The sequence below is a fragment of the Maylandia zebra genome, linkage group LG7, assembly GCF_041146795.1.
Source record: "Maylandia zebra isolate NMK-2024a linkage group LG7, Mzebra_GT3a, whole genome shotgun sequence".
NCBI lineage: Eukaryota > Metazoa > Chordata > Actinopteri > Cichliformes > Cichlidae > Maylandia > Maylandia zebra.
This window is the reverse complement of record NC_135173.1, coordinates 11,561,946-11,589,308: the sequence shown is the minus strand read 5'-3', so window position 1 is coordinate 11,589,308 and position 27,363 is coordinate 11,561,946. Positions and strand designations below refer to the sequence as shown.

Below are 27,363 nucleotides of genomic sequence, written 5' to 3'. Positions count from 1 at the left end.
TCCTGTTGTCATTTCTGCAAAGATATATATTTTTTTCCGGATAAAGTATTCAACGTGCGCAAAAAAAATAAAATAAAAAATACAACAGCAGGATTGTTAAAAAAAAATCTATCACGTAACCTCTTACAGTACCCATGCACGCAAAACATTTTGCATTTATTTTAATAATACTGGGAGTGTTTGCTTCCTCGTGCTACGGTCACATGGAAGGTAAACGAAGTTGTCAAAGTTGCGCATGTTCAAACCAAATCTCTAAGATGCCTTTAAGGGATACACTTAACGGGGGAGTTGCTATTGAAATAGATAAAATTAAGCGAAATTGAACTACTGAAAAGCTAAACTTAATTTGACTGCATATAAGCACGTTTTAATCATCCTAGTGGAAAAAGATATTATATTATTTCTTATATTATTATTTTTATTTGAAGCAGGGGCGCGTCGACGTAACGTTCGCATGTTAAAGTACATCTTTACGAGGTACACACAAACGCAGCACACAACAACCCCAAGTGAGAATTCATTCATCATGGGCTTCATGCTGTCAAGCTAGCCGTTGTATTTACGCGGGACGTGTGTAATAAATAGTTAGTGAACAGTAATGCCATTTGTAGAGCATCGCCAGTATCTGTAAAGCCGCAATATCTGCGGCTGGATGATTTCTAAGTTGAGCGACACTTTCCTGTGTGGTGTACTGGGAACTCACGTCTCGTGTTATGGGAGAGACACGGAGGTCAGACGAACGGTGGACTGTCAACAATAATGTCCGAGTAAAACGAGACTGCTGCTGCTTGGCCAGCTGTATGTTAATCTTCTAGCACTGGTAAGGATGCTACAGTCTGCACTGAAGACAACATGCTTATTTTGTAGCTGCATAGGTGGAGGCTTTGCCGTGTGACTGTAAAAACATGGCCGATCAGGTAACTAGAGCTAAAGAGATTCTGACTGCAATGCAGTTAACCTAAGTGGCTTTTCGTGTTAGCCTCGTGTTGCTAACTTAATCTAGCACACTGATAGTTTGTTTTTTGTTTTGTTTTGATAAACGGCAATCCTGTAGATAACCTCAAACCGAGTGGATCAACCTTTTTGAAAAACAAGAAATACAAATTCTAGTTTAGCTTTTAGCTAATTAGCTAGTGAGCTTGTAAACAGAGGAAGGGGCTCTGCACGTTATCACCAAAACATGTTTACCGACGCCTCGATGTTTCCTGTTGCTAAGGGCAGTGTTGACAGATTTAATTATATATGTTGACAGATCAGCGTAAAATTGAATCATGCCTGGGAAACTGAAGGCCAAAATTGTGGCAGGGCGCCACTTGCCTGTGATGGACAGAGCCAGTGACCTTACTGATGCTTTCGTAGAGGTAAGAGAAGAATTTATGTACTTAATTTGTTTACAGCAGTGTGGCTGTACATGAACTGTTTGTCCTAATGCTGATAGTCACTTCCCCTCTAAAATGAGCCAAGAAAAGCAATTAGGCATTTTAAAAAGGTGTCTGATTACATTCCAGGTCAAGTTTGGAAACACAACCTTCAAAACGGATGTCTGTCCCAAATCCCTCAATCCACAATGGAACTCGGAGTGGTTCAAATTTGAGGTAAAATGCCTCTCTTTGAACATGAGGGACCGATGTTATTACTACATTAAATTGCAATCAGATTCTGTAGATTTCTAAACTCTCCTCCTCGCTTTTGCCTCTTGTTCCTCTTCATGCCTTGCTGTCTGTAGGTCGATGATGAGGACTTGCAGGATGAGCCATTGCAGATCACAGTATTGGACCACGACACTTACAGTGCTAATGATGCCATAGGGAAAGTTTACATTGACATTGATCCACTGCTTTACAGTGAGGCTGCTTCTGTCATCTCTGGCTGGTTTCCCATCTATGATACCATCCATGGTATAAGAATCAGCTAATCCATCCACAATGATCACTAATTTTATTTTGTTTTCTTCATGGCCTTATCTATATTTCTATTGTTTGTCATCAGGAATTCGAGGGGAAATAAACGTCATTGTTAAAGTGGAACTCTTCAACGATTTGAACCGTTTCAGACAGTCTTCATGCGGGGTCAAGTTTTTCTGCAGTAAGTTTGGGTGGATTTTTGATTCTAAATGCGTCATAAGACACAATTTTCAGATTTATGTGAGGGAGAGCAGTTCATTAGATGGCATTGTAATCAAGTTTTTTGTGTCATAATGATCTTGCCAACAAAAAAAGGGGTTATTCCTTAATCAGCAAAATTATAAGCCGTGTCAGTGCCATCAGCACATCTGTAAACAAGGAAATACCACTTAAAACTGTGCAATAAAGATGGAATATCAGCTATAACAAACCTTTCTAGTGAAATCTAAGTTCCTTCCCCTCTGTTTTTGTATGGCAGCCACATGTATTCCACAGTGCTACAGGGCAACTTTGGTGCACGGCTTTGTTGAGGAACTCGTGGTAAATGAAGATCCAGAGTACCAGTGGATTGACCGTATCAGAACTCCCAGGGCCTCCAATGAAGCGCGACAGAGGCTCATCTCTCTCATGTCTGGTAAGGAAATTCAGGTGTGGAGGAATGAGTGCCCCAATTTTCCCTGTTTTGTTAACATGGCCGTGTGTTACCCCCCCCGTCCAGGAGAACTACAGAGAAAAATAGGGCTTAAAGTGCTGGAGATGGGTGGGAATGCAGTAGTGGGCTACTTGCAGTGTTTCGACCTGGAAGGAGAGTCGGGCCTGGTGGTCCGGGCCATAGGTACCGCCTGCACGCTGGACAAACTCAGCTCTGGAAGTGCCCCTAACACCAATACACACATGCACCCAAACACAGCTCCTGCTTCCAATGCCTGCAATTCCCCCTCTAAAGATGGAAAGGAGTGAGTATGAACCAACATCACGAGCATGCACACTACTACCTCTTTTATGTGCAAGACTGTGAGTTTTGGGAAAGACGATTGTGTGTGCACGAGAGGGAGAGTGTGTGGATTAAAGCGTGTACTGTATAAAGGTTTATGTGCACACTCCTGTGTGTGTCTCAGTATCTCTTGATTCCCCTTTGCACTTGGTGTGTCCATTGTATCACGTATAGTGCATCATAAAACTAACAGCACACGACATAACCTGAGACACACACATGTACAGTACACACACAGCCATCCTCAACCCCCTCCTCCTCCCTTGTCTGTGTCTGCTCTTTTAGACTCCTCTTGCATGGCTTTCTGCTCTGCCTCTGCATGTTCTAGTGCTGCATCTTTTTAGTGTGTATCTAGTACACATGTTCTGCTGTGCCTCTAACTATGTGGTTACTCACTTTTTTCTGCTTTTCCCATCATAAGTGATTTGTTTTGTGGTTTACATCCAGTTCCTGTAACCTTAACGACTTGGTGCGCTTGTGTGCCTCTTATTCTCTTCAAACTTTACATCTGTGTGTCGGCGTGTGAGATTTTGTGTAACGGGGATGTAAACATCTGCTGGTGGTGAGATGAAATGTGTGAATTTAATTGGAAAACTTTTTTTTTCGGTGAGGAGAACAGTCATGAATGTCCACTAAAAATAGGACAAAGTGATGAATCGAAGCGAGCGTAATTATTGTACCGGAGTTCATTTTCTTCTTTCTGTTATGATTGTCTTTCTTCATCTTTCCTTTAAGACTTACCTGCATTTTGGTTTTTCTTGCAATTAAGAAAGTGTTGTAAAAGAAACCCCTATTTCTTCTATGTTATCAGAATCTAAACAGCTATCTGTGATTACACACATTCTTGATTGTTTTTAAACTGGTTATTCAATGAGCTAAAGCTGCCATGATTCGGGATTCTTGTCGTTTAATCTCTTTCGGGTATTTATTGTTGTTTAATTTACTGACACTGTTCAGCAGTAGTGAGTATAAAGCGAAATTCCACTAAATTAAATCCATTTAGTAATTTTGGGTTTGACCTCAAGGTCAGAGGTCAAGTCTTGTGAATTCAATAACTTGATAAGGTTATAATAACAGATTTTTAATTTCCCCATAGGTGTATCTAGGGCTGTGCGATATGACCAAAATCTCATATTCCGATATTAAGACATCTATCGTCCGATAACGATGTAAATCACAAAAATGTAACATTTTCTGTAAATTCTGTGAATCTCGGGCAGCTCGACTTGCCTGAAGCGTTTCCAGCTGGGCATCGTACCTGGAGTGCAGTGTTTTAACTGATGCATGAAACTATACATTTTTAGACATAAGTTGTAACGGCCGCCGTTTTCTTTGTGAGTATTTATTACACAGCGTGCTGCGAGGAAAAGCCTGTTCTAACGTTTGAGTCTAAGGTTTATTTTTTAGCACCTGACTGCTCTTTTTTGCTTCTCATCCGTAAACACTCTGCATCTTTCACGTGATTCAGTTTATTTTGAAAAGTCTCTACAGGATCTTGAGCTTTATTGTGAAAGGTTTATGTGGAACAAGCGGACACGCGGTGGATTTACCGTCGTTGTTGCTAACCACAATGCATTAAAATCAAACGCTTGTCTGTCTGTAGTGTGGTTATATTAAATATAAGAGAAAGAGAGAACTTTAAGAAATTAATATAGCCACTACAGTGACCATCAAAATAATGAAAAAATATTGCCGTAAACAGTTTATTTTGCGACACCACGAAACAAACGATAGCATAAAATGAAACTATAGACGTTTTTATGTCGTCATCCGATATATATCTTATATCAAACACTAGGAGGTTGAGGGGTAGCGCTGGCAGTTGCCAGTCATTTACAGTCTCAATTCCTTCTCTTCAATAAATGCACTTTTAGTTACTACAAAAAAATACAATCACTTTTTTATTTAATTGTCTATCTATCTTTGCTTAGGCCTCCTTTACTTACTTTTCAGTAAAAACAAACAAACAAAAAAGACATAATGAGAACAAAATGGTGCCAAAGTGGAAAACAAGGTCATCAGATTGCTTTTTTTTTTGACCAACAGTTCAAGATGTAGCGGTTGGATATTTTACACTATTATAAAATAAAGGACCTTTCTTAATCAGTTTGCTTAAAATTGATATCCACAGTTACTCCATGTATTAAAATGATTGCCGATTATTTTCTTTTACTTCTTTTTTTAATATTTCAGCCATAATGGAGAATTTTAAGGTTTCCCAGGGAGCCATATAAAAAGAAATTCTTTCCAGGCTAGCTTATTTTTGGTTACTTATCTGTACTGCTGTAGAGCTTTCGTTACCTTTTTTTCCCCTCGTGTTTGCATCCCTGCTCTGTATATGTGTGAGACTGAGATTTCAAACTGAGAGCTGCGTGTTGTTTTTGTGCTTCTTTCACATGACTTTAAATTGAATAACAGTGCAAAAAGTGGGAGTTTTAACAAAAAAAACCCAACAACCTCTTTTTGCTGTTCTTTTCCTTTTTTGTCTCCCTTTTTCACTCTACTGCAATGTTGTGTTGTGTTGGTTCTTGTGTGCACCTCTTTCTTCCTTTCTGCCAACATTTGGATTTGGACGTTTCTCACCGCTCGTGTCCATATCGGCCCTTCGTCTTCCTCTCTCTCTTTTTCTTTGTCTTTCTCTCTCTCTCTCTCTCACTCTCATTCTTTCTGCTGATTGGCCCAGGTCTCCCCTTGCCCACGGATGCCGCTCCACCCACAACAGCCCAGTGCATTCGGTCTGCAGCTCCCAGAGACTGTCCCAGAACTTCTCAGTCTCTGTACCCACACTCATCTTCACTGGTACGCAGAGGCAGGAAAGGAAATAGGTGCAGGAGAAAGGCAGGAAATCAGAAATGCAGTGTAGCAATAAAGCTATAAGATAGAAGCATCAAGGCAAAGAAGGTAGACAGACCCTTATGTCCTTAAAAATGATTTTAGTCTGGAATCCCTCCACTTCTCATTTTCTAATTACTGCGGGGTGGGCAGTCGGGTTTGCAGTTGCATCAGCATTTCTGAGGAAGGGCCTGTAATCACCCTACAGTCACCTGACCTTTGCTTCACTCTACTGGGACACATGCTTCAGCTCGTCATCCTCTGTTAATCTGATCTTTTTTTGTCTGTTTTGCCATATTGCTTTCTTTAGTTTCATTTATGTGTGTGTGCGTGTGCTGTTCTTCGTCCTTACTTTTTGCTTTTCACGCTTGCTTTTGTTTTTTTGTTTTCCAGCCATGCGTAGCACCTGACAACACACCTCACCCAAAGCAAACAAGTGTCACATTAAAAAGTCACCCTTCCACTTAACAACCTCGGTTCACTCTCACCCACATATGCGCACACATACAAACGCTCAGAGGGGTGCAGTGGTGACTGACGTGTGTGTGTGTGTCATGTTCTCCTGGCAGGCCGGTATTTGTTGAGGATCTGCCCTCGTCCTCCGGCCCGCCAACCCCTTTCAGAGCCCTTCCCACCTCCTCCTCTCCTCCCCCCTTCTCTCCCTCCAAGCCATGCAGCCGCCAGTCCTCATCATCAGACACAGACCTCAGTTTGACGCCCAAGACGGGTAAGAATACTTGGCCCCGTCCCTCTTTCCCATTCTCATCCCTCCCTTCTCCTACACTTCATATTGGTGCTGCTGTGTGGTTTTGTTTTTCAAATTCAGTTTATTCAGTTCATTTTTTAAGAATATTTTAACATTATTTTCTGTTGTAAGTTTTATTATAAATATTTATTAAGCCTTGCCTCGTCTCCCACTTGTCCTCAGTGGCCTGGTGTGTCTTCTTGTTTCACACTTTGAAAAACAAAACAAAAAAAACCAAAAACATTTTTAATATTTGTAATATGAAACATGTGCTTCATAGCCTGAAGGCACACCAGATCTCTGTATTTGTTCCGTCCCCTTGTTGTTGTAGCTTTAGAAGCACTGTGTCTCATGGGGGCTGTTGTTGATTGAAGGTCACTTCTCCATTAGTAGTCATTATGGTTAATCATTGAGCAAGAGATAATTTTGGTAGAACTCTGCCCTAAGGACAACTTAAGCACATTTTAACGCAGGCCACTAATCAATGCCACAAAAACTGAGGAACTTTTCACCACAGCTGCCCTCCCGAGCCCTCAGGATTGGACCTACATTTTCCCCTAATCCACATTCCTCCTTTCTTTCCACTTCATTATCTTTCTTGCTCATGTTTCCTCTTCTGTGCCTCCTTTCTTTTCCTCTTAAGCCATTTTCACATGTAGATTGCAGGATTCCAGACTTGAATCTGATTGAATCTCTGGAGAGATCGGAAAATGGCTATGCACCAACGCTCCCCGTCCATTCTGATGGAGCTTGAGAGATTCTGCAAAGAAGAATGATAGAAACTTCCCAAAAATAGGTGTTCCAAGCTTGTGGCATCATACTCAAAGTTTTGCAGAGAAAAATGAATTTAATCAATTTTTGGAATAAGGCTGTAACATGGCAAACTGCTACAGCTGTGAATACTTTTTGGGTGCACTGTATAGCTAAGTCTTTAGGATTTAACACTTTTTCAATAAGATTTGACTGAGTTGTAGACTTTTAAGCTTTAATTCGAGGCATTTGACAAAGTTATTGCATTAACTTGTTAGGAATTACAGCCAATTGTTTACATAGTCCATTACATCCAATTTCAGAGGAATGTTCTTTTGTTATTCCGTGATAATTTAAAAGCAGATAAAAAAATCTAGGGCTGATTCCAAGTTTAGAGCTTGCATTTAGTAGCTGACCTCAATATGAGATCAAGAGATGTATAAATACAAGTTAAAGTGCTCATCATTTGGCTGAAAGACCAAAAGAAAACAGAGAGCATCAGCTTTAAGGAACAACATTCTGGTGTATTCTTAAAAAGAAGAAATGAACTAGCCAGTTCAGCAACATCGAAAGGCTTGAAAAACCACAGAAGACAAGTAAAGTCCACTATAACAGAATTATTTCCATGTTTAGGAAAAACAGCTTCACATCTAACCGAGTGAAGAGCACTTTTGGTAAAGTTGGAACAATCAACGAGATGCCTGAACTGAGGTTTTCACAGGTCGTGACAGGAAGGCCAGATCAGACCGCCGGGAAACATCTAGAAGAGCCTTCACAGTTCTAGAAAAATCTTTGGACAGATTGAAACCAAGATCAACTTGTACCATAATGATGGGAAGATAAAATTATGGAGAGCAAGAGAAATGACTCATGATCAGAAGCATTGATTGTCTGGAGTTCATGTGTGAAAATGGCTTTTGCTTCCCATCATTCTTCAGCATTTTTCCTTTTTCTCTCTCCTTACAACCAGTACATACAGTGCACATTTGATAAATGTCATTAAATTATTTGAATCGAAAGTATATTTTGGGTTCTGCAACACTGAAAGTCATCAGTTTGTAGTTAGCATGCTAATTTAATTAAAATGTCGACCAGCCATGTAATGTATTGACAGCTGATCCGCTCACCAAGGTCAGTATCAGTACAATGCCCAGCTTACTTAATACTAGCTACCTACTTTGCATAGTTCATTTCTCTATGCTTGTGTCCACTTTCCTCCTCATCGTGCTCTTCTCCATCTTCTCAGTTGTTGTGCTTCTACCTACTCTCTTCAATGCTCTCTGCCTATCCATTCTCAATATATCTGTTTTCTTTATGCACCCTCCATCTTTTTCTCTGCTGTTGGATAGAGGAGCCCCATTCAGTGAGATGCAGACCTGGGATCTTCCTCTGCCCCAGCTCCCCCATCCTTTCCACAGACACTCTGTCCCTTCCTGGTTCTGGCTCAGTGGGCTGTGGTCGTGGCTCTAATCCCAGGGCAACCACCTCAGCCCCACTCTCCTCCATCCAGTCAGACTCTGCCTTGCTGAGAAAGAGCGTGTCCTTCACTGAGGACCTGCTGCTGGCAGCCTCCGGTATAGTAGGCCTGCTGTGTGTCACCGAGTGCCAGAACCTTATAACAGTGAAGTGTTGGCATCTCACTCATTTGATGGGTCAACAGCAGGACTGTTCACACCCAAATTGTCTTGACTGGTTTTGTCAGAAACACTAACTGCTCACAGTCCACAAAACTACTGTGAGAGTCCTATTCTGAATACCTTAACTCCCAGCATGTGGTTTGATGTATTTTCTAGTGCACTAAATGATCAGAATAAGTTAGTCTGAGGTTCATGAGGCTGAAGATCATTAGGTTTTTTTTCATCCAAGTTCAACTTTCTCTTGATTTGTTTTAACATGAATGCTGCAATGTAATAATCACCTGACAGTTTGTTTGTCTTTGTGTTCGGCTGACTTTTGTGTTTAAAATGACAAAACTGAAGCCAGGCTCTCCTCTGTGATCAGGAATGGGCAGTGGAGGCAGCGCCGGGAAGGAGGCGGGACCTCTGAGGACCCTCCTCAGACAACAGACGCAGACAGCTCTTGAGCAGCGGGTACGGTGACAATGGTGTCACTCATCGTCCACGCTTACAAACAATTAATTACTAGCTCACTACTGGTGCAGACACCTGAGACTGAAATGCAATGTCACAGCTGACGAGCCATTTTGGAGAGTTGAGGGTTTGACATTTGTGTTGGCGTTGCATATCAGCCTCAGATCTCTGTGCAAATGGTGAGTTTTAACACAGGTGCATTCTTTGTGACAAATTCATAACTGACATTGGAGAGGTGTTTAATGGGGATCGGTCTGTGTAAGACCAAGTAATGTTCCATTTTTTGTGTCTCGACCACTTATGCTATTCAGGGAGCGTCTTCCTCTGGGTTATTGTTAAACGCCAGGGTATGTCCCATCAGTGTGACACCTTCTCACTCTCCACCTTTCCCTTGAAACCCTAACCAAGCGGATGACCACCACCTAGCCTGAGTCAACTCCTAACCTAGCTCTTTTTTTAAATTTTTTTTTATTGCTCTGCACCCTCCAAACCCTAAAAGATTGACAAACATGTAAGGCAGAGTGCCTGAGGTTAGGAGTTGGGCTCCCTTCTTGTTCGAAGGGGTGTGTTTGAGACTGTTCGTGTTTCGTCTGGATATTCATCTCAAGTGCCTCCCTCCTTCCAGAAAAATTTCCCGAGTTTGACTTTTGGTTTCCCGTATCAAAAACAGGAATGAGCATACTCATCTCATCAGCTCATTCTTGTGACCTGGCTCAGAGTGGGAGGAGCTGTCAGACAAATTGGAAGACATCTTCCTTTTGTGGAGTAGTGGATACGATTGAAATTTGTGGCATTCCCACCTGATTTCTGATCACTGAAGCCATCCATCACATACTGGTCCTGCATGGCTGGGAATCACTACGTCCCTCTGCTTTTCTGTAAGAGTGTTGTCTCTTCAACTAAGAATGAATACCAGCAGGCTTTGTTTCCTGCTCCTCGTGTGAGTGAATGCATGGATTTGCATCACATTACTTGGCTAGAGACAGAAGACCAGCTGTGTTCTTAGTGGGCAGAGACAAGCATGTAAATCAGAGTAATGATTCACAGCCGCAAACTACTTTGTCTGTCTTTGTCCTTCACTTTCAGCTCCAGACCTAATGAATGCATGTGTATACAGTAGACTCAAAAGAATTCAATCACTACATCAGTGACACTAAATACCTAGGCTTTCATAGATGTTTTTCTCAATCATTTCCAGCTGTATTTGAAATGCTTTTGAGTTTTATTCCTACATGGGTAGGCTGTAGTGGGGAATCTCTGGACAAAACCTGCATGGGGGGCTCATCACACTCTGTCCTTGGTGCATGTTTCCACTTATCCTATACCTGCTGTAACTTAAGTCTACATGCATCATGTTTTAGACTTTAAAAACAGTTTTGATTGATAATCACCTGCTTCAGTGTGTATTGGAAGAGGAAAAAATGTGAAGTTTGATATCTGGTTCTGCTTTAGGATTTTCCAATTTCTTAGTTTTTGCATAGAATTGATACTGTGAGGTTTCTGGGGTTGAAAAATATTAAAAATATAGGATGATCTCTATTCAAAGTATTTACAAATTAATTTTTTTTGTTATGCAATATAAAGATCTTATTAGTAGTGTGCAAAGGTCTTGAGCTAGCCCTTGTTTTTTTCTGGGGGGTTTTTGTGTGTTTTTTTTAAACTAAATTACCTCCAAGCAGGAAGTAGGTGGTTTTGAGCAGTAGTTCTCCAGTGTTCTGAAAGTCTTTCTAGGTTTTTTGATTTGCATGTTGGCTGCTTTTTCATTCATTTTCAGTCCAGTCCTTGTACGTGATAGTTTTTCTTATTGTTTTTGTCAAGCCACTAAAAACTGATGTCTTAATCATGCAAACATAAAAAGGAATTTAACCCACATATGTCTGCACATTACAGTCAACTTGGCAAAGAAACATTTTTAAGTTGTATCTTTAGGGACTTTTTTACTAGCAGACCATGAGAAAAAAAACACTTTGTTCACTTTTATTTAGTTGACTCTATGAAAAATTGCAAATGTAACATGATTAGATAGATGTATTTTTGCACCAACAAGGTGATTTTTAAAGAGCTATTAGCTGAGAACCAGATGAACAGTAATTGAAATTCATATATTAAAAAAAGGAAATAAAATCCAGCAAAGACCTGACACAGGACCTCGCTGTGGCTTAATTTTTCAGCACAACAGTGATTCCAAACACAAAAGAGTTAAAAGCATACATGGCTAAAAAAAAACACATGAAGTGAAACATTAACACGTGAATGTTCTTTAAGAAGCCTGGAGAACTTTTCCTGAAGACTACTGAGAAGGACGCTTGGCTGAAAGACTTCACACTTTAGTGAAGATTAAAAGGGGTCCTATTGACCTTTCAGGCTAGTTAGAATTGTAAAAACAGTTTTTGCCTTATGTACTGTATTTCATTTATGTTTGTAGAATTCCCATTTTCTTGGTAAAATATAAAGAAATATAGGCTGACTCAAGACTTTTGCCCACTACTGTAGGTGTTGTATCTTATAGTGGTGTTTTAACCACCTACCTAACGCAGAACAAATTAGCCTTGTCAGCAAAAAGTAAATATTTGAACTCAGTTTTGAGTTGAGAACCTAATATTCACCAATGTATAAGTAAACATGAGACACAAAAATACTGGAAAGGCCCTTTCTGTAAGTGACCAGTGTGTGTGTGTTTTTTTTTTTTTTTTTAATTAAATGTGTAGGAGTTCCCCTTCTTCACCTTGACGTCGTTCCCGCCTGGTTTTCTGCTTCATGTTGGTGGAGTGGTCAGCGCTCGATCTGTCAAATTACTGGATCGGATACACAACCCCGGTGAGTTCAACACACAAAAGCACACAAGTTCCTAACGTAGCTCGTCCATCGCGCCATGAAAAGATAAGAGTGAGCTTTTTCCATTGACCCTACAGTGTTGTGTGTGTTTGATCTCGTTGCAAATGGCTGTTAGTCAATGCTACCCATTATCCTCTTGTGTTGCCAAATTTTTCCAGTGTATGGTCCTACTCCCAATTTGTTTGCAAAGGAAAAAAAAAACAATAAGTTGACGGTCAGACTTAAGTTTATCTGCAAGTCCTGTAGGTAGCAGGTGAAAGCTGTTCCTGGTCACGCCGATAGGCTGCGTCTGCAGTTTGTTCTAAACTTTAGGATGGGCTATCATCACATGTGTCAAACATTTTTATGGATAGGGGCAACTTTCACCTTGTCGTTTGACTCACTGGCTTTATGTAATTAATAGTCTGTGCTGGTCATGTGGTGGCTCTGTGTGTGTGCCTGTGCTGTGGTTGCTGTGTTGTTGTCGTGCACTGCTGCCCCCTGCGGCTGAATTGCAGTAGTGGCGCATGGCTCCAGTGTTTTGCCTGCTACTTCTGTTGTGTGTGTGGTTGGCTGTAGGTGGCAACATATCGGGGTGCTGTGGTGTCTTGATTAAGCTCTGCCAGCCTTTCTCTGTCTTTATTGAACTCAGTGTGTTGAATCTGTTCTTGTGTTAAGAGGGGCATAATAAATACACCTTCAAATGAGATTTACAGACATTTGCTCGTCAGGTGATCACCTGCCTGTTAACAGTGTTGAAATGCCTGAGTCCAGTTTATAGACTTAGTAGTTTTACCTTTTAGCTCAGTTTACTAATAGCCTACCAATATGAATGAAGGATGTCTGAGAATCTAATCAAAGGGGAGTGTTGATGAATGTGGGCTGGGTTAGGATAAGCAGGGCTCTTGTCAGAAGTGGACAGGGGAACTAAAATAAGACTGTAAAAAAGGTGCTGTGATTAAACCTGTAGTCTTGTTTAAATTAGACTCAATGACCCTGATTGAAACTCCAGGATTAACTTGGAAAGCAGTCTGAAAAGAGCCCTGTTCACTGTTGCCTTTCTACTACAGAAAAACATCAAAGGTACCCTGTGGAGTTTTTCTTCAAAAATAGCACCGGGGAGCAATATTTTTACAAGTGCATTACTTTTTTAGCTTGTTTTTACTTCGACAATAACAACAATAACTTAACAGTTATGCTCTGCTTAACTCAGGCTTGATCTGCTGGTTATTAGCAAAATACATTAGCTAATGCATGTAAAAGCACTTCATGTAATGTTTTATAAATGCATCCAAGGCCGTCGTTGTTGAATCACTGCAGCTAAATGTTGGCAACCCAGATGACTTCTATCACTCACTCAGGTTGGTCGGCCTGCTCCAGACTGGCACCGTTTGAACCTGTTGACTGATGATTTAAAATCGGAGCAGGGGGGCATTTACAGTAAGAACATGCCCGGTGCATTATGATGAGACGCATTCGTTTTTGTTTACGTGAAAACTCCACAGTGCGCCTACATGTACTTACAGTCGCTGCATGCTCCTTTTTGTGTTGTAGAGCTTCTCTTCTCCTTATGTTAAAAACAAAATAAGTAAATATAGCCTGACGCTTTTACTCATCTCAGTTCTCCTCTCTTCCTCATCAGTCTTTTTCTTCTCTGTCAGATTGTTTCAATAGGACCTAACTTAGTTTGTCGTTGCATTAGTGACTGTGAAGTGGTGTCTGTCTTTGCATAGTGATTGTGGAGTGCTTCCGTTGTGCTGTGTCGGTTTGTTAGACTGTCTCTTCTTTTCTTTTTCTCTCTTTTCTGTACTAACGGTGTGTTCTGGCCCAGCCTTGGGTAACACGCGCTCATACAAACTGCTAGACTGGAATAGTGTCACTGCAGGTATTTTCCCCCCTTTTAATGCTCTCACCCACAGGAATGATGGCAGCTCAATGAAATTAAACCCATGTCTGCTTAGTGTTAAACTATAACGCCCCCATAGAAAGCTTAAGTAGAATTCAGCATAGCCTCATATTGCTGAAAACTTCTGACTTCAGTGAGCTGCCATCTTCCTCTCTCTAATCTGTGTGTTTGCGTGTGTGTGTGCTGAGTTTAGTTGAGCATGCCCTGCGTCCCCACCCCATCCAGCCTGGCCTGGCTACCCCACACCCAGCTCATCCTGCTGCACAGAAGAGCTCCTGCTCTTCACTAACGTTGTCCCAGCGCTGTTTCTAACGCTTCCCGAATGAACATTGTGGTCAAACCTGTCTAGACCAGAGGAGGTTTAGGAGGTTTACTCTGTCACAAAGAGCCACTGAGGCATGTGCATCCTTAACTCACTGGGCCGTATTCATACTGAGAGAAAGAAAGCGAAAGAGAGAGAAAAGTGATGAATGGATGCATGGAAAGAAGTCGTTGGGGGGTGCAGTTGAGGAAAATTAACTGGATCTGGGACTTTACGGTGGGGATGGAGGGAAAGAGGTGAGCTGACTTAAATAATGGAGTAGATTTGATGGACTCTAGTGAATGAATATGGCCCTTCTCTGCCCATGACTGTGCACGTGGTCATGAGTGTGCACGTTGGTGAGCCTGTGCCTGTTTGACATAACTGCTTCTGGTTTAAAGAAACCCACCTCGTGGGCCTAATGCCTGACCATCAGTCATTGTTCTTCATCTCTTCAGTTTCACAGCCCATTCTTCTCACCCCCTCATTCATTCCTCTCCCCTGTCTCACCTACCATTTGAGTTTCTCTCTGTATTTGGGAGGCTCTGTCAGCATGTAGCGCTCCCAGGGAATCATGGGGTGAAGCTCAATACTCTAATGTAGCTTTTTTTTGGTCATGTCCTCTTTGTTCAATAGCCTAAAACAACCATATGAGTCAGATTAAGCTAGAGCTGGGCGATAGAACGATAACGATATGTATCGCGATATAACTTTTACTGATAGAGAAATTAAGCTATCGCGATAGACCTCGCCGCTCTTGTTCTCTTAAAAAAAAAAAAAAAAAAAAAGGTCAGCCGATCCAAATTCAGTAGCGCAGAGCCGAACCAATCACAGCCGCAGCGTCACGTCGCGTGACTTGTTACGTACAGCACAAGTGCCAAGCCGCACGTGTGTTTGTTTGGGAAGCAGCCAGCGGGTAATGGAGCCAGCGCATAATGGAGGAAATGAGTGTGCCGACTAGAAAAATCAACCGAGCGTGACCGAAGAGAAAACAGATGATGGTTCCAATGCCGGAGAGATTGTCGAACGGAAGAGCCATAGAAGTTCCGTAGTTTGAAGCTATTTCAAGTCTGACAAAAAACAGAGTAGCGTGCACTGTAAATTGTGCCGAAAGCAAGTCTGGAAATACAATAAACTGGTGCATGCGTCACACTGTGCGCCACGTTATTGTTTCGGTGAAATGAATTTCTACAATACTGTTAATTCTACTCTCTGCAGTGTTTAAATGCTTACATATACACACAGTTACTGTCCGTCCACACATACGACTCGGTTCTGCTTCTATGCCCCAGCTTTGTTTACTTTTTCCCACCGAGGCTTCTAGACTTCTGATTGGCCAACATTTCTGCACGGTTAGGAATCTAGCTCCACCTGCTGCTTTGGCATGTTCATAGCAGCGTTTTCCTTCATTTCTGCCTTTATGTGTGGACGGGATTATTTTTTAAAACGAAAACGGAAAATCTCCGTTTTCAAAAATACCCGTGTACGTGTGGACGTAGCCTCAGTCTCTGACTGGAAGCGCTAATTCGTCATTCGGCTTTTGTCAGACTAAAGTAACTGTTAAAACTGTTTGAAAAGCTAAGCTATACAACAAGGAGAGATTGAGAATTTCCTTTTAGTTCTCAGTTTATTTGATACTGACAAAAGTTAGTCAGTTTTGTCTGTTCTTCTGTAAAACAAACTAAGATTTATTTTTAGAATTAATATTTTGTTTCTAAGTGGAATTGACAATTTAGTCTGTTTCATTTGTTCTATTTTGAAACTTAAACGCTTTAGCGGCTGTCTTTTGTGTAGTTTGCAATATTTGCCTTTATTTATCTGAAAAAGTCTCATGTTCCTTAAGTACATCTACCCTGTTGAACTTATTATGGGAAATAAATATTTAAAAACAAGCTGCTGATTATTTCACATTTTACTTGTGAGCAACGGCACATTTAAATCTTACAAATATAGTTATTTGGCTTATATCGTGATAGATATCGTTATCGCCTGAAATGGAAAAAACATATCGTGATATGAAAAAATCTCATATCGCCCAGCTCTATGATTAAGCTCTCAACTTGCAATGATTTGGCTTTAAAGAAAAAGATGTTTGGAGCAAAGCCTCATGAGAATATTGAAACACACCCATGGTTTAGCATAAGTATGATGAAGGCTCGATCGCTTTAAAATTACTAGCTTTGTCACCAGGATAGGAAAGCACGTTTAAAATTAGGCGTAGTGTCTTCTCTTATACCAGATTTTCTATCTATACTAGCAGAGCCACATAATGGCTGGTGGCTGTGTCCTTTCGGTTAGTGCAGCTGGCTGAAAGGAGACAAAGAGAAGGGAGACATGAACATTTATATGATGTCCACTAATGAACTAATCTTGTCTGACCATTGACTCTGCCTTCATCATCATCATCTCTCTGAAATTCTCACAAACCATTTTCAGTGTCAGTTTGTTTTACAAACTCACGGTTGGTTTTGGCCTGCTTTGATACACTGATTAACCCATAAAACATCAGAAAATACAAACTGTAATGTTGGCTGTTTGTTGATTTTCTGGTAAGTCAAAGCAGTCAGATTAGGCACCGGATTATGCACAGATTTCCTGTTAGTGTTGTTTGGATTTGTGAGGGTACTGCATTTTTAACCTATATTTTAGTGTTCAGTGAGGTGTTTTGATAAATAATTCAGTTAGAAATGCCTCGTGAAGGCTGTTTGATTTAGAATTGTGTGTTTCGCAGATGAGCCCGAGACTCGCGATGCCTGGTGGGAGGAGATTCGCCAGGAGATCAAATCTCATGCCAGAGCTCTCGGTTGCCATGCGGTTGTAGGGTACAGTGAGAGCACAAGCATCTGGTATGTACTGCGTAAACACACAGAAAAGTGATGCACTTTAATCCCGAGTTTGGTACAAAACACTTGGATCCTTGTGATTTCTCTCTTTGTGTCCTGCTCTCATTGCGCCTTTTTGTTTTTCTCTTTTCATTTCTCCCATTGGCTCAAAACAGCGAGGAGGTGTGTATTCTGTCCGCATCTGGCACAGCAGCCATCTTGAATCCTCGGTACATGCGTGAAGGCTGCCTGGACATCGGCTGCACCGACCACAGGTTGGTTTCTTTTTTTCTTATTGTTCAGCTCAAAGTCTCGGACAGTCTGAATGTCAGTCATCACGTGTTTATGACAATGCACCTTTTTGGTTTTTGTTGTTCTCCAGGTTTGAGGAGCCATCGCCACCGAACTGTGGCTTCTGTCACATCCCGTACGATGAGCTCAACATGCCCTTCCCTGCACAGCTCACCTATTGTTACCACTGTAGACGACAAAAGGTATCAAATACAGTTAATTTCTTTTTAGGTTAAATAAAAGGTTTCTGCTCTTTAAAAATATCAATAACTACTGCCTTTTTTTGTAAGGTTCCTGATGTGCTCTTCACAACAATTGACCTGCCATCAGAAGCAGCTGTTGCAGGAAAGGGCTGCCTTATCCAGGCCAGGTATAACACCTCACAAACCCACAAACCCTTCTTGATATTAGCAGAAAAGGAGTTAAAAGGCTTTAAAAAAATATTACTTAGGGAAAAAAACACACAAATCAAATCTATAAAAGTAAAGAATATTACAAGCATTTCACTCTATAATCTAGCTATAAATTATAACTTTTACAGTAGATATTTCAGATAACATAATTTATAAGACCCAATATTCTTCAGTGGTATCATGTGGACTAAACAATACACCTCAGACGATGCATTTTGACATCAAAGGAAGTTATCAAAGTGAGCAATTTTGACCAATCAAGGTCAATTTTAGACCTCAATTGGGTTCAGTCAAGCAGGTTTTCTATGAGTGAATCAATGCACCTTCAATGCCAGTGCCTCTTATCTGTCAGGCTGTGCCGTCTAAAGAAGAAAGCCCAGGGAGAAGCGAATGCAACGGCCATCTCTAACCTGCTGCCTTTCATGGAATATGAGCTACACACTCAGCTGATGAATAAGCTGAAACTGCGGAGCATGAACGCGCTGTTTGGCCTGCACATACAGATCAGTGTTGGCGAGAACATGCTCCTGGGTCTGGCTGTAGGTTAACCTTTCATGCTAACAAGTGATTATGTCGCTTTTATGTGTGGTGGATCTTAATCGAAGAAAACGTGTGTGTGTTCAGTCTGCTACAGGTGTGTACCTGACAGCTCTGCCTGCTCCAGGGGGTATCCAGATAGCAGGGAAGACTCCAGGAGACTTGAGCAGCGAGCATATATCATCCATTCAGAAAAGGATTAATGACACCATAGCTGTGAACAAAGAGCTCTATCAAATAAATCCTCCGGTGAGACAGTCAACACTTGCTGATACAGTGAACTTATGGAAGCTGATCTTTGTGATAAAGCCTGAAAAGTCTCACCTTTCAGGGCAGGTTTGTGGTAATGTAGGTTTGTTTCCAACTGCAGTAGCTGTGGTGTCATGTATGAAGCCTTTTAGCACAACAGAACTAAAAAAGTTAAAATTTATGATGTTCAGACATGGTAAAAACTTACCCTGATGAATACGCTATAACATCACTGTTTGTGGTCATTTTATACTGCAACAAGTGGGAACAGTTTTCACATTTTTTTCTACTTTGAAAGAAAAAGTATCTACGGTCTATGACCAAGAATATTAAAGACTAGTGCATTGTCATCAGGCTTTTACATTGTATGGACAATACTAGTGTTTTCCATTATTTTGGTGATATTTTACAGTGTTAAAAAACATTTTATGAGACATACTATACAGTCCAGACTATAGTTATGTGGACAGTTACCTTTTTATTTTGTTCTCCAAGCTTTGTTGATTGGATACAACATTAAAGGGTCAAGATTTACAAAGATTCAAAGTGCCCGGCCAACTGGAAACTGTTTCCTGGGTGGCTGTGTGTCATGGCTCAGAGCTGACTATCAACACTTAACCTTCAGTTACAAGTAGAAGTTATGTGTCATTAAATGAGAAGAGAGGAATTGAACATGAAAGAGAAAGAACTCCATGTTGGTATTTGTTTTCCAGAAAATCTGAAAATCATGGTGAAGGAAAAAAAAAAAAACTTGCTGAAAAGCAAGCCAGAAATGCTTCACAAGTACATAACTTGTTCTCACCTTTTAAAGGAAGAATTCGTGACCAGATTAATTCATGATTAAAGGATCAGAAGAACAAAGGGGCCAAGTCATATGTGTATATATATCTAGATCAGGGGTGGGCAATCCACGAGGGCCGGTGTCCCTGCAGGTTTTAGATCTCACCTTGGGTCAACACACCTGAATCACATGATTAGTTCATTACCAGGCCTCTGGAGAACTTCAGGACATGTTGAGAAGCTAATTTAGCCATTTAAATCAGCTGTGTTGGTTCGAGGACACATCTAAAACCTGCAGGGACACCGGCCCTCGTGGACTGAGATTGCCCACCCCTGATCTAGATAGCTAGATAGATAGATCTTTTGACTTAAAGCCCCCTCTCTGTTATTGTTTCAGCCCATATGGCTGTGTTTGCTAATGTCATATTGCTAGTTGTTAATTAATTCACTGCTGAAAAAAAGCATAGGGACGAGTGTGCAGGTGTGCACTGTAGATGAATTCTCTAGATGCATTAAAAATGGTCATCAGGCACATAGCCGAAGCAACCAAAGAGCCTTCCAGGGTGAAGAAGTGAGCTGTCTTTCAATCGCTGTGTTAATCACTTGAGCCAAATCTGTTTGAGACCTATTCAACTTGCTGAAGGTCAGATTAAAGAAAGAGTCCCTAAACGTTGTCTGCCGTGCATAGGAAGCAGTCCTTTCCATACTGATGCACACCTTCTCAAGTGAAATCTAAGACTTGACACTTTAATGTAGTACATGTCATCTTATTTAAATCCTCTGTGCTGAAGCTGAACAACTTCTAACTGTCCATATATGCCTGGGCTGTATATTCTGTTCTTTGTGAATCGTGATAAACTTACCCCTCTTGTCTCTCTCTGATCATTAAAGAAATTATTTGCCCTGGACCCTGAGGTGTTCTGCGGCATAAACATGGTACTGAGCATGCCAACCTTTAGCTGTGAGACGCAGCAAAGCATGACAAGTGTTTCACACTATTAATCTCACACTATTAATTGCAGCTCTTAACTGGGGACTTTTTTTGTGTGTGGGGATAATACATAACCCACACCAGAGTCACCTCTTCAGATGACTCACTGCAAAGTCATTTTATAAGTTGTTAACGTACTTTGATTATGTCCATCTCCCCTGACCAATCACACTCTCCCCTGCATATATATTTGTGTGTGTGCGAGTGTGCGTTTTCCCAAATTAACACCAACCATGAGTGTGTGTCAGTAAAGTTGACTGGGTGAGTGAGAGCATGTGGATTGTTACTAACACAGTCATTCTACTAGTTACAGTACAGATGTACAGATGTTAGATACAGATGTGATCTTCTGCGGTGTTCTGGTTTTCTCTCTGACGTCCCGTCTGCTCGGACGCTGCGTCTGTTTTGCTTGCAGGAGCTTGCAGAGGAAGGGGTGGGCTCTCCAATCCCTGAGCCAAGGCATCGATCCAGACTTTTTCGCTCCCACTCGGAAAGCTCAGACGAGCTATCAGAACTGGATCTGTCCCACGGCAAAAAGGATGCCTTCGTCCTGGAGGTGTGTATCTGTACAAATCAAATCAGTACACGCCAGTTGTAAATGCCAGTTTAAATGGTGACAATGTTTGATCACTCCTATAGATTGATGACACCGATGCCGTGGAGGATATCCACTCCCTCCTGATCGATGCACCTCCCCCCACAGGTACATGCTGCACACTCACTCTGGTTCAGTTACAATGGATCGTTATGCACTGCACACAAGTTAATAATTCAGTCCAAGCTCTAGCAGGTGCCATTGTTTCTGTGCTTCATTGCATCTGCTTCAATGTCTTCAGGTTTCTACAGCTGCAACACTGAAAATATGCCTGGGATTTCTAACTGGACTTCAGGAGTACAGGTACGTACTGAACGTAGTTGTAGCAATACTAACCATTATTGCAGAATAATTATTTTAGAAATAAATACAATTAAGTATTAATTCAGATCTGTGTAAATCTGTGTCATCCTTTATGTTGACAGATGTTTACATCAGTGAGGGTTTTGAGGTTGAGCAATGCCAATCTTACTAACCAAGGCTTAAACAAGATCTTTACTGACCTCTGTGAGAACCTGCTGAAGGTAAGAAACCATCATGGAGCAGGTTTCACACTGGCACTGTTTTTTGGGGGGTTTTTTCTTAGTTGAACTTGCTATGGTTGTCTGTGTTTAGTTTTGGGTTTTACAAGTCTACAATTCATCATGTTTGTTTCAGAGTTTTTACTTCAAGCTGCGCTCTATGATCCCCTGCTGTCTTTGTCATCTCAACTTCACCGTAGCAGTGCCAGAAGAAGAGCTCATACAGGTGAGACAATTCAGGCTATCACTCATTTGTCAAGCTGCCAGAGCAGTGAATGTAATTGAGAGAAAAAATTTTATCTACTGCTGTTCCTCTGCTCGTCTCCCTGCGCAGGTCACAGTGACAGCCGTTGCCATGACCTATGACAAGGAACAGACTCAGGAGAAGACAGCTGAGAAGCCCGTCAACAAAGGTCAGTCTCTCTGTTAATTTTACTTCAGTTAAAGCTCTGCTCAGATGAAGGAAAGCTTTCACGTCCAGTTTAATACACTCAGTACTCATCAGTCAAGGAAAAAAAATTTCAAGCTGCATCTATGAAGTGAGCCACTACTTGACTCCAAATAATGCAATAACTCAGCTTAGGTAAGTTGATATCAATATTGAGCAAAGCTGAGAATTATTGCATGATTATTAGTGAAGTAGGAAAACAAATATTCTTTTAGGATCTAAGCCAGGATGTCAAACTCATTTTACACGATAGGCCACATACAACCCACTTTGGCTGATTCTGGCCCCTGAGGTCTTATGTTTGACACCCCTGCTCTAAATAGTGTATTGCTTTTTAGAAACATCCCTGCTAGTGCTGTGTGTAAAGTTGAGTGTGGTTTTTGTGTGTATCTTTTTAGGGAGCCTTGAGGCTGAAGAGCAGCTGCAGTTTCCCCTGGAATTGTGTGCAGACTCGTCCTCTTCCAACATTCAGACAGCATCCAAAATCTCAGGTATCTTTAACTGTATTTTTACCTCCCTTACCTCCGTTACCCTGCTTCACTAAACAGGTATCACCCATCTCGTCCACTAACACATCAGATACAGTCTCTTTATTCACCCCAGCTGCAAAGCTCTGCCAAAACCAGCTGCTTATAGCCCGATCAGCAGGTAAATGAACTGTAGTAGACAAGTGAGAGTTTGTTTTGCCGTGAACTTAGATAACAGTCTGTGACGCTGTCTAGAAGAGACTTTGTGTTGGTGACCCCCATTTGCATTAGGCTAACACAGCCATGGGATAATGGGGTGGGGGTGATGGTTAAAGCTAGGCAGCGCCTGCTGTGTTCGCCTTGTGGCAGTAATTGGTTGTTACTGAACTTTTCTCACCTTCCGACAAGGACAAAGTTAGACTGTGATGGTGTGTGTGTGTGTGTGTGTGTGTGTGTGTGTGTGTGTGTGTGTGTGTGTGTGTGTGTGTGTGTGTGTGTGTGTGTGAGACAGGTGTTGGAGAAAGTACCAACATGTCACCCAGAGGTAAGCTACCTTCTTGTCTTTTATTTTCCCAGCCCCTTCTCCCGCTACCGAAACTACTACACTGCCCTGTTTTGACTTTTCATCCTTTAGTCTCGGACAGAGTTATCCTGCACAGCTCCCAACCCTCATCCAGTTTTGTTCTTTTCTGTTCGTTTGTTTTGTGTTCTGTTTTGTCTTTTCGTTTTCTTTTCTTGTTGTTGTTGTTGCTGTTGCGTTTGTGAATGCACGTGTGTGTGTGTGCGCGTGTGTGTGTGTGCGTGCGTGCGTGTGTGTTCTCTCCAGCTGCCTCCGTTGATTACGGTTCCTTTGCAGACAGATGCAGCACCTGGCTAGAGCTGCTTAGGCTGAAAGCTCACACCATAAGACGAGGATCAGTTAAGACAAGTAGGAGGACACAGTCTCTAGCACACTCTGGTGATCATACCCACAAATACAGAACACGGTTCACAAGCGGTCACACATACGCGCACACACCCCTCCATGCATGCCACTGGGGGGCGGAGCATTGTAAATCAAGCACCAGCTTTGTTTTTGTTTTTTTGGCTAGAGTGTGAAAGTTGACGCCCCGCCCCTCAGAGGGATCCACAATTTGCAGCTTGCCAAAAACAGTGTGTCACATTAGAAAGGTTTTTGCATTTTGTGTGCAGCATTTTTCTCAAATAGCTTGTTGGTTGCAGCAATTTCATGAGAACCTCCGGAGGGTTCCTTTTATTCCCCTCCCCTGCTTTTGCATCACTGATTCTTCTTATGCTTGGAAGATAGGAGGAGACACTGTATGAATGCTAAAGGATTTCATGTCTGATTTGTTTGGGAACACACTGATAATCACGGTGGGGCGGGGGTCAAAGCTTTTCTGCAAGAGCTCGTGTGACTTTTCAGATCTGTGCATGTTAAGTGAACTACAGTCTAATATGTGGCTCTGAAGGTTCCTGGTTTGATGGATGTAAGCCACATCAGGTAAATTTGCAATAAGATATTGGAGCATCTTTCACACTCTGGCTTGTGTACATGTGCCCAGCCTCAGCCTCACAGCTGTTTCTGTCTGTCTCCATGTCTGAAGCCTTCCTCACAAATGCCAACATATAGAATAAAATCTCTCATGTACTTTGCTGTAAGCACTCTATTCACACTTGTAAACAGCTGTGCCCAGGTCTGTCTCTCTGTCTGCAGACATGTGTAATTGTTTGTTTGCATCAACTGCATGATATGCATGGCAGCGCACACGCGCCAAGTGATTGTCTATTGCATTCTCAATGCTGCATGTAAATCTAACAAACACACACACATGCCTAAGCACATGTAAGTGCACATTTTACTCTTGCTGTGCAAACCCTAACAGCTGAGTTTCTGCATTTTCATTCCACTATGACATTTCTTTCTGCTTCAAGGCTCATGTCTGCTTTTAATCTTTCCACTAGTTTTGAGTTTTTTCTGGTATCTCCATTCCCGTTTTATCTCTTCTTTTTCTTTATATCCCCTCTCCTCTCTTCTTATTTTTCTCTTCACATCTCCCACTTGCTTCTGCCTACACTCTCTCTGAACCTGCAGTCTCATCTTTGGAGCGCTGCAGTCCACTTCAAGAGGGACGTTCCCGCTCGCTGCGCTCCAGTCGCTCGTTTGGAGGCAGCTCGGTAACGGTGGTGAAGATGACGCCGCTCTCCTTCCTTCCCGGGACACGCATCATTAAATACCTTGGCATTATCAACATGTTTTTTATCAGAGAGACGACATCATTACGGGAGGTACGAGCGACGTCAGTAAAATATCCAAAGTCCCGCGGTCATTTTGCGCAGTTTTAAACGTAAAGTGTGTTTTTGTTCTGTGCAGGAAGGCGGTGTCAGCGGCTTCCTTCACTCATTCATCGCAGAGGTGTTTGCGATGGTTCGAGCCCATGTAGCGGCCCTCGGCGGCAATGCAGTTGTGTCTTACAGCATGAAAGAATGTGTGTTCATGGAAAATCCGAATAAAAATCAGGTGATATAAACTGCACATTACTAACAGGCGGTTTATCTCAATACTGGCTGTTCAATTGATTAAATTTTGTGTACTTGTTCTTCTCTTAGGCTCAGTGTCTCATAAATGTAAGCGGTGATGCGGTTATCTGCATCAGCGAAACAGACCAGGAGTCCTCAGCATCTACGGCAAATACTGGACAGACCGGTGGCAGTGAAACTGATGGGGCTACATGACAATGACACTGGTCCCCAATTCTGGCTCCAAGAAACACACACTAAGTCAACACACTTTAAGTCTAGCCGTCCAAATCTGACTGACTTATGTTTGCCTTAAAACTCTATAAAAGATCCAAAGGCTTGGACACAGCGAATAAAGAACCATTGCTCAAGCATGCAAAGCAATCTATATTAATATAGGAGTGTGGGATGTTTCTTTTTTGTTTAAAGAGAACATATTTTGCAGGACATATTATGGAATTTCAAAGTATTTAAAAACATTTAATTTAAAACCAGTCACCGACTCCTTACACCTAACCTTCATATTAAAGCCATCCATGCTGGGGTCACTCGCAGCCACGGTATATTGGTCATCCAGTCGGGTATGAGTAAGGCAGCTATGACTGATTTGTCCATCCACGGATCACAGATGTCGCTCAATGACTGAAGTAAAAGGGATACAAGCTAATGATTTTAAAACACAGTCAAATTCTTACTCAGTTATTTTCATCCCATGTGTTGAGCACCAAGTGAACAGATTATGCATCAGGCAAGGCAAGTGTTTAAATTTCAACTGAGTGGTGCTCTTTCTTAAACTATAGAAAAAATAGCCTGAAGTGGAAAATTTTGAAGCTAATTCCAAAGAATCCAGGTGGACATGTGATCCGTTCACTGTTGTCCAATTTTAATGTTTTATGTCTAAACTGGGCTCATGTTGAATTTTTGAGAATCTTGCTAATTAGTTTTAAAGTGTTTCTCAGAGGAAGTCCAAAATTGTTCTGCAAGTGTGGAACGATGGTGTCACAGCTGTATTTCTGGGAGGAAACTCATGTTACATGCATATAGATAACACAAGCCAAAATTACAGGTGTTATATGCACATATTTTTGTAGAGCAATAACTCCCTTTAGAATAGCCATTACCATATATTCAGTATAAAGCTATTTAAAACTATTAGATTATATTGCTTTATCTTAAATTCAAGTGGCATAGCAGGTATGCTTTTTATTCACATGCAACTGGAGTGAGCAGGGAAATGGTGACAGGTGTGATGTCAGATGAATACAAACAAAACTGGTGAGTTGATATAAAGCGGGTCTTTGGGATGTCGTAGCAGGGATCTGTAATAGAATATAAAAAATGAGGTTGTTTTGAAGTATTTAAACCTTGATCTCTGGGTATCGAAGCAACTGACGTCCTCTTGATGCATTTATCTGTGTGTGTCAAATTTCACATACCTTCGCCAAGCTTAATCGCTGTTTCGTGGGCACTCGTGTTTATGTTTAGAGTCTTGCTGCTGGTCTTCTGTCTATTGTGGGGGGTGGGGGGGGGGGAGCAGCTACAAGTGTCTGTGCCACCTGAAAACAGACTGTAAATGTTCTCCAAAAAAAAAGAGAAAAAAATCAGATTTCTAGTATTTTTGTAAGTTAAAGAGTCCTACTACTTAATTCAGCTGTGCAATGAGTTTCATGATGTTTTTGTGTCACTGTGTCAGAGGATTAGTGGTACTCTGTTTTGTGTGTGATCAGCTGTTTGTGATTAGTTTCATATGTTTGTGTCTAAAACTTGAATGTAAATACTTGGAAGCTTTGGCTCTTTGACTAGCAGCATGCAGACCCATTTTTTTTTTTTATTGCCATGACCCTGTATGCTTGCCTGATAGGTCTTGCACAATAAACCTGAGTCAAAGTGACAGCTATTGCTTTCTTGTTTTTATTGTTATTTGTTTAATTTGATGAGCTATAAAAATAGAACGGGATCTGTAGTTGTCTTTTTAAAGATTATTTCTGCCAATACAAAAACAAAAAAAACCCTCCCCAAACCATAATTTTTTTAAAAAAAAAATTTCATTAGAATTTCAATAAATAATGTATTTATTTATTTTTTGTAGCCGTAGAAACAACCTTCTGAAGTCGTGACCCTGCGTTTTATTTTATTTTAAACATTCTCAAAGTTTATTCTTCTGTTTGTATCGTTTTGTTTATTTTGCATTCAGCTTCATAGAATAAACGTGAGGTATCCCTCGAAATAAGTGATGAAAAATATCAGCTATATGAAAATATAAAAAATAAATGTATACGACATTGATTTGTTCTTGTAAAATGTATTTTATTAATTATGATCTGATCGTCAGAAACAAGCTAATCCTTAAATCGGGTTATATATCTAAATTCCCGTGTACCTTTAACGCACCACAC

General features: G+C 41.2%; 1 protein-coding gene across 27 annotated transcripts; it reads left to right on the top strand.

Moving 5' to 3' along the window:
• The first annotated feature begins 473 nt into the window (after positions 1–473).
• On the top strand, positions 474–26,858 carry c2cd5 (C2 calcium dependent domain containing 5). Of its 27 annotated transcripts, none has more exons than XM_076885743.1 (33): positions 474–820; positions 1,253–1,361; positions 1,509–1,595; positions 1,727–1,898; positions 1,990–2,085; positions 2,383–2,538; positions 2,623–2,860; positions 6,300–6,457; positions 8,575–8,799; positions 9,227–9,315; positions 9,627–9,662; positions 12,024–12,132; positions 13,961–14,014; positions 17,068–17,182; positions 17,335–17,433; positions 17,541–17,652; positions 17,740–17,819; positions 18,215–18,401; positions 18,487–18,648; positions 20,320–20,364; positions 20,835–20,975; positions 21,059–21,122; positions 21,256–21,317; positions 21,440–21,538; positions 21,672–21,761; positions 21,870–21,948; positions 22,382–22,474; positions 22,569–22,631; positions 22,962–22,994; positions 23,277–23,408; positions 24,543–24,736; positions 24,822–24,968; positions 25,058–26,858. In XM_076885743.1, exons 2-33 carry the CDS (start codon positions 1,272–1,274, stop codon positions 25,181–25,183), a joined length of 3,633 nt encoding a protein of 1,210 aa, XP_076741858.1. In that variant the 5' UTR covers positions 474–820; positions 1,253–1,271; the 3' UTR covers positions 25,184–26,858. The 27 variants fall into 27 exon arrangements, with proteins under 27 accessions (XP_076741858.1, XP_076741862.1, XP_076741865.1 ...); XM_076885747.1 differs by lacking the exon at positions 6,300–6,457 and adding an exon at positions 5,582–5,697; XM_076885750.1 differs by having other exon boundaries at positions 475–820; positions 23,307–23,378.
• The last annotated feature ends 505 nt before the right edge of the window (positions 26,859–27,363 follow it).

Bases quoted from the DNA above. Each gene is read 5' to 3' on its own strand.
- c2cd5 (XM_076885743.1), top strand. From the start codon at position 1,272: ATGCCTGGGAAACTGAAGGCCAAAATTGTGGCAGGGCGCCACTTGCCT. The intron at 21,539-21,671 runs GTAAGAAACCAT...TGTTTGTTTCAG, and splicing joins TCTGTGAGAACCTGCTGAAG to AGTTTTTACTTCAAGCTGCG. The intron at 23,409-24,542 runs GTGATCATACCC...CTGAACCTGCAG, and splicing joins ACAGTCTCTAGCACACTCTG to TCTCATCTTTGGAGCGCTGC.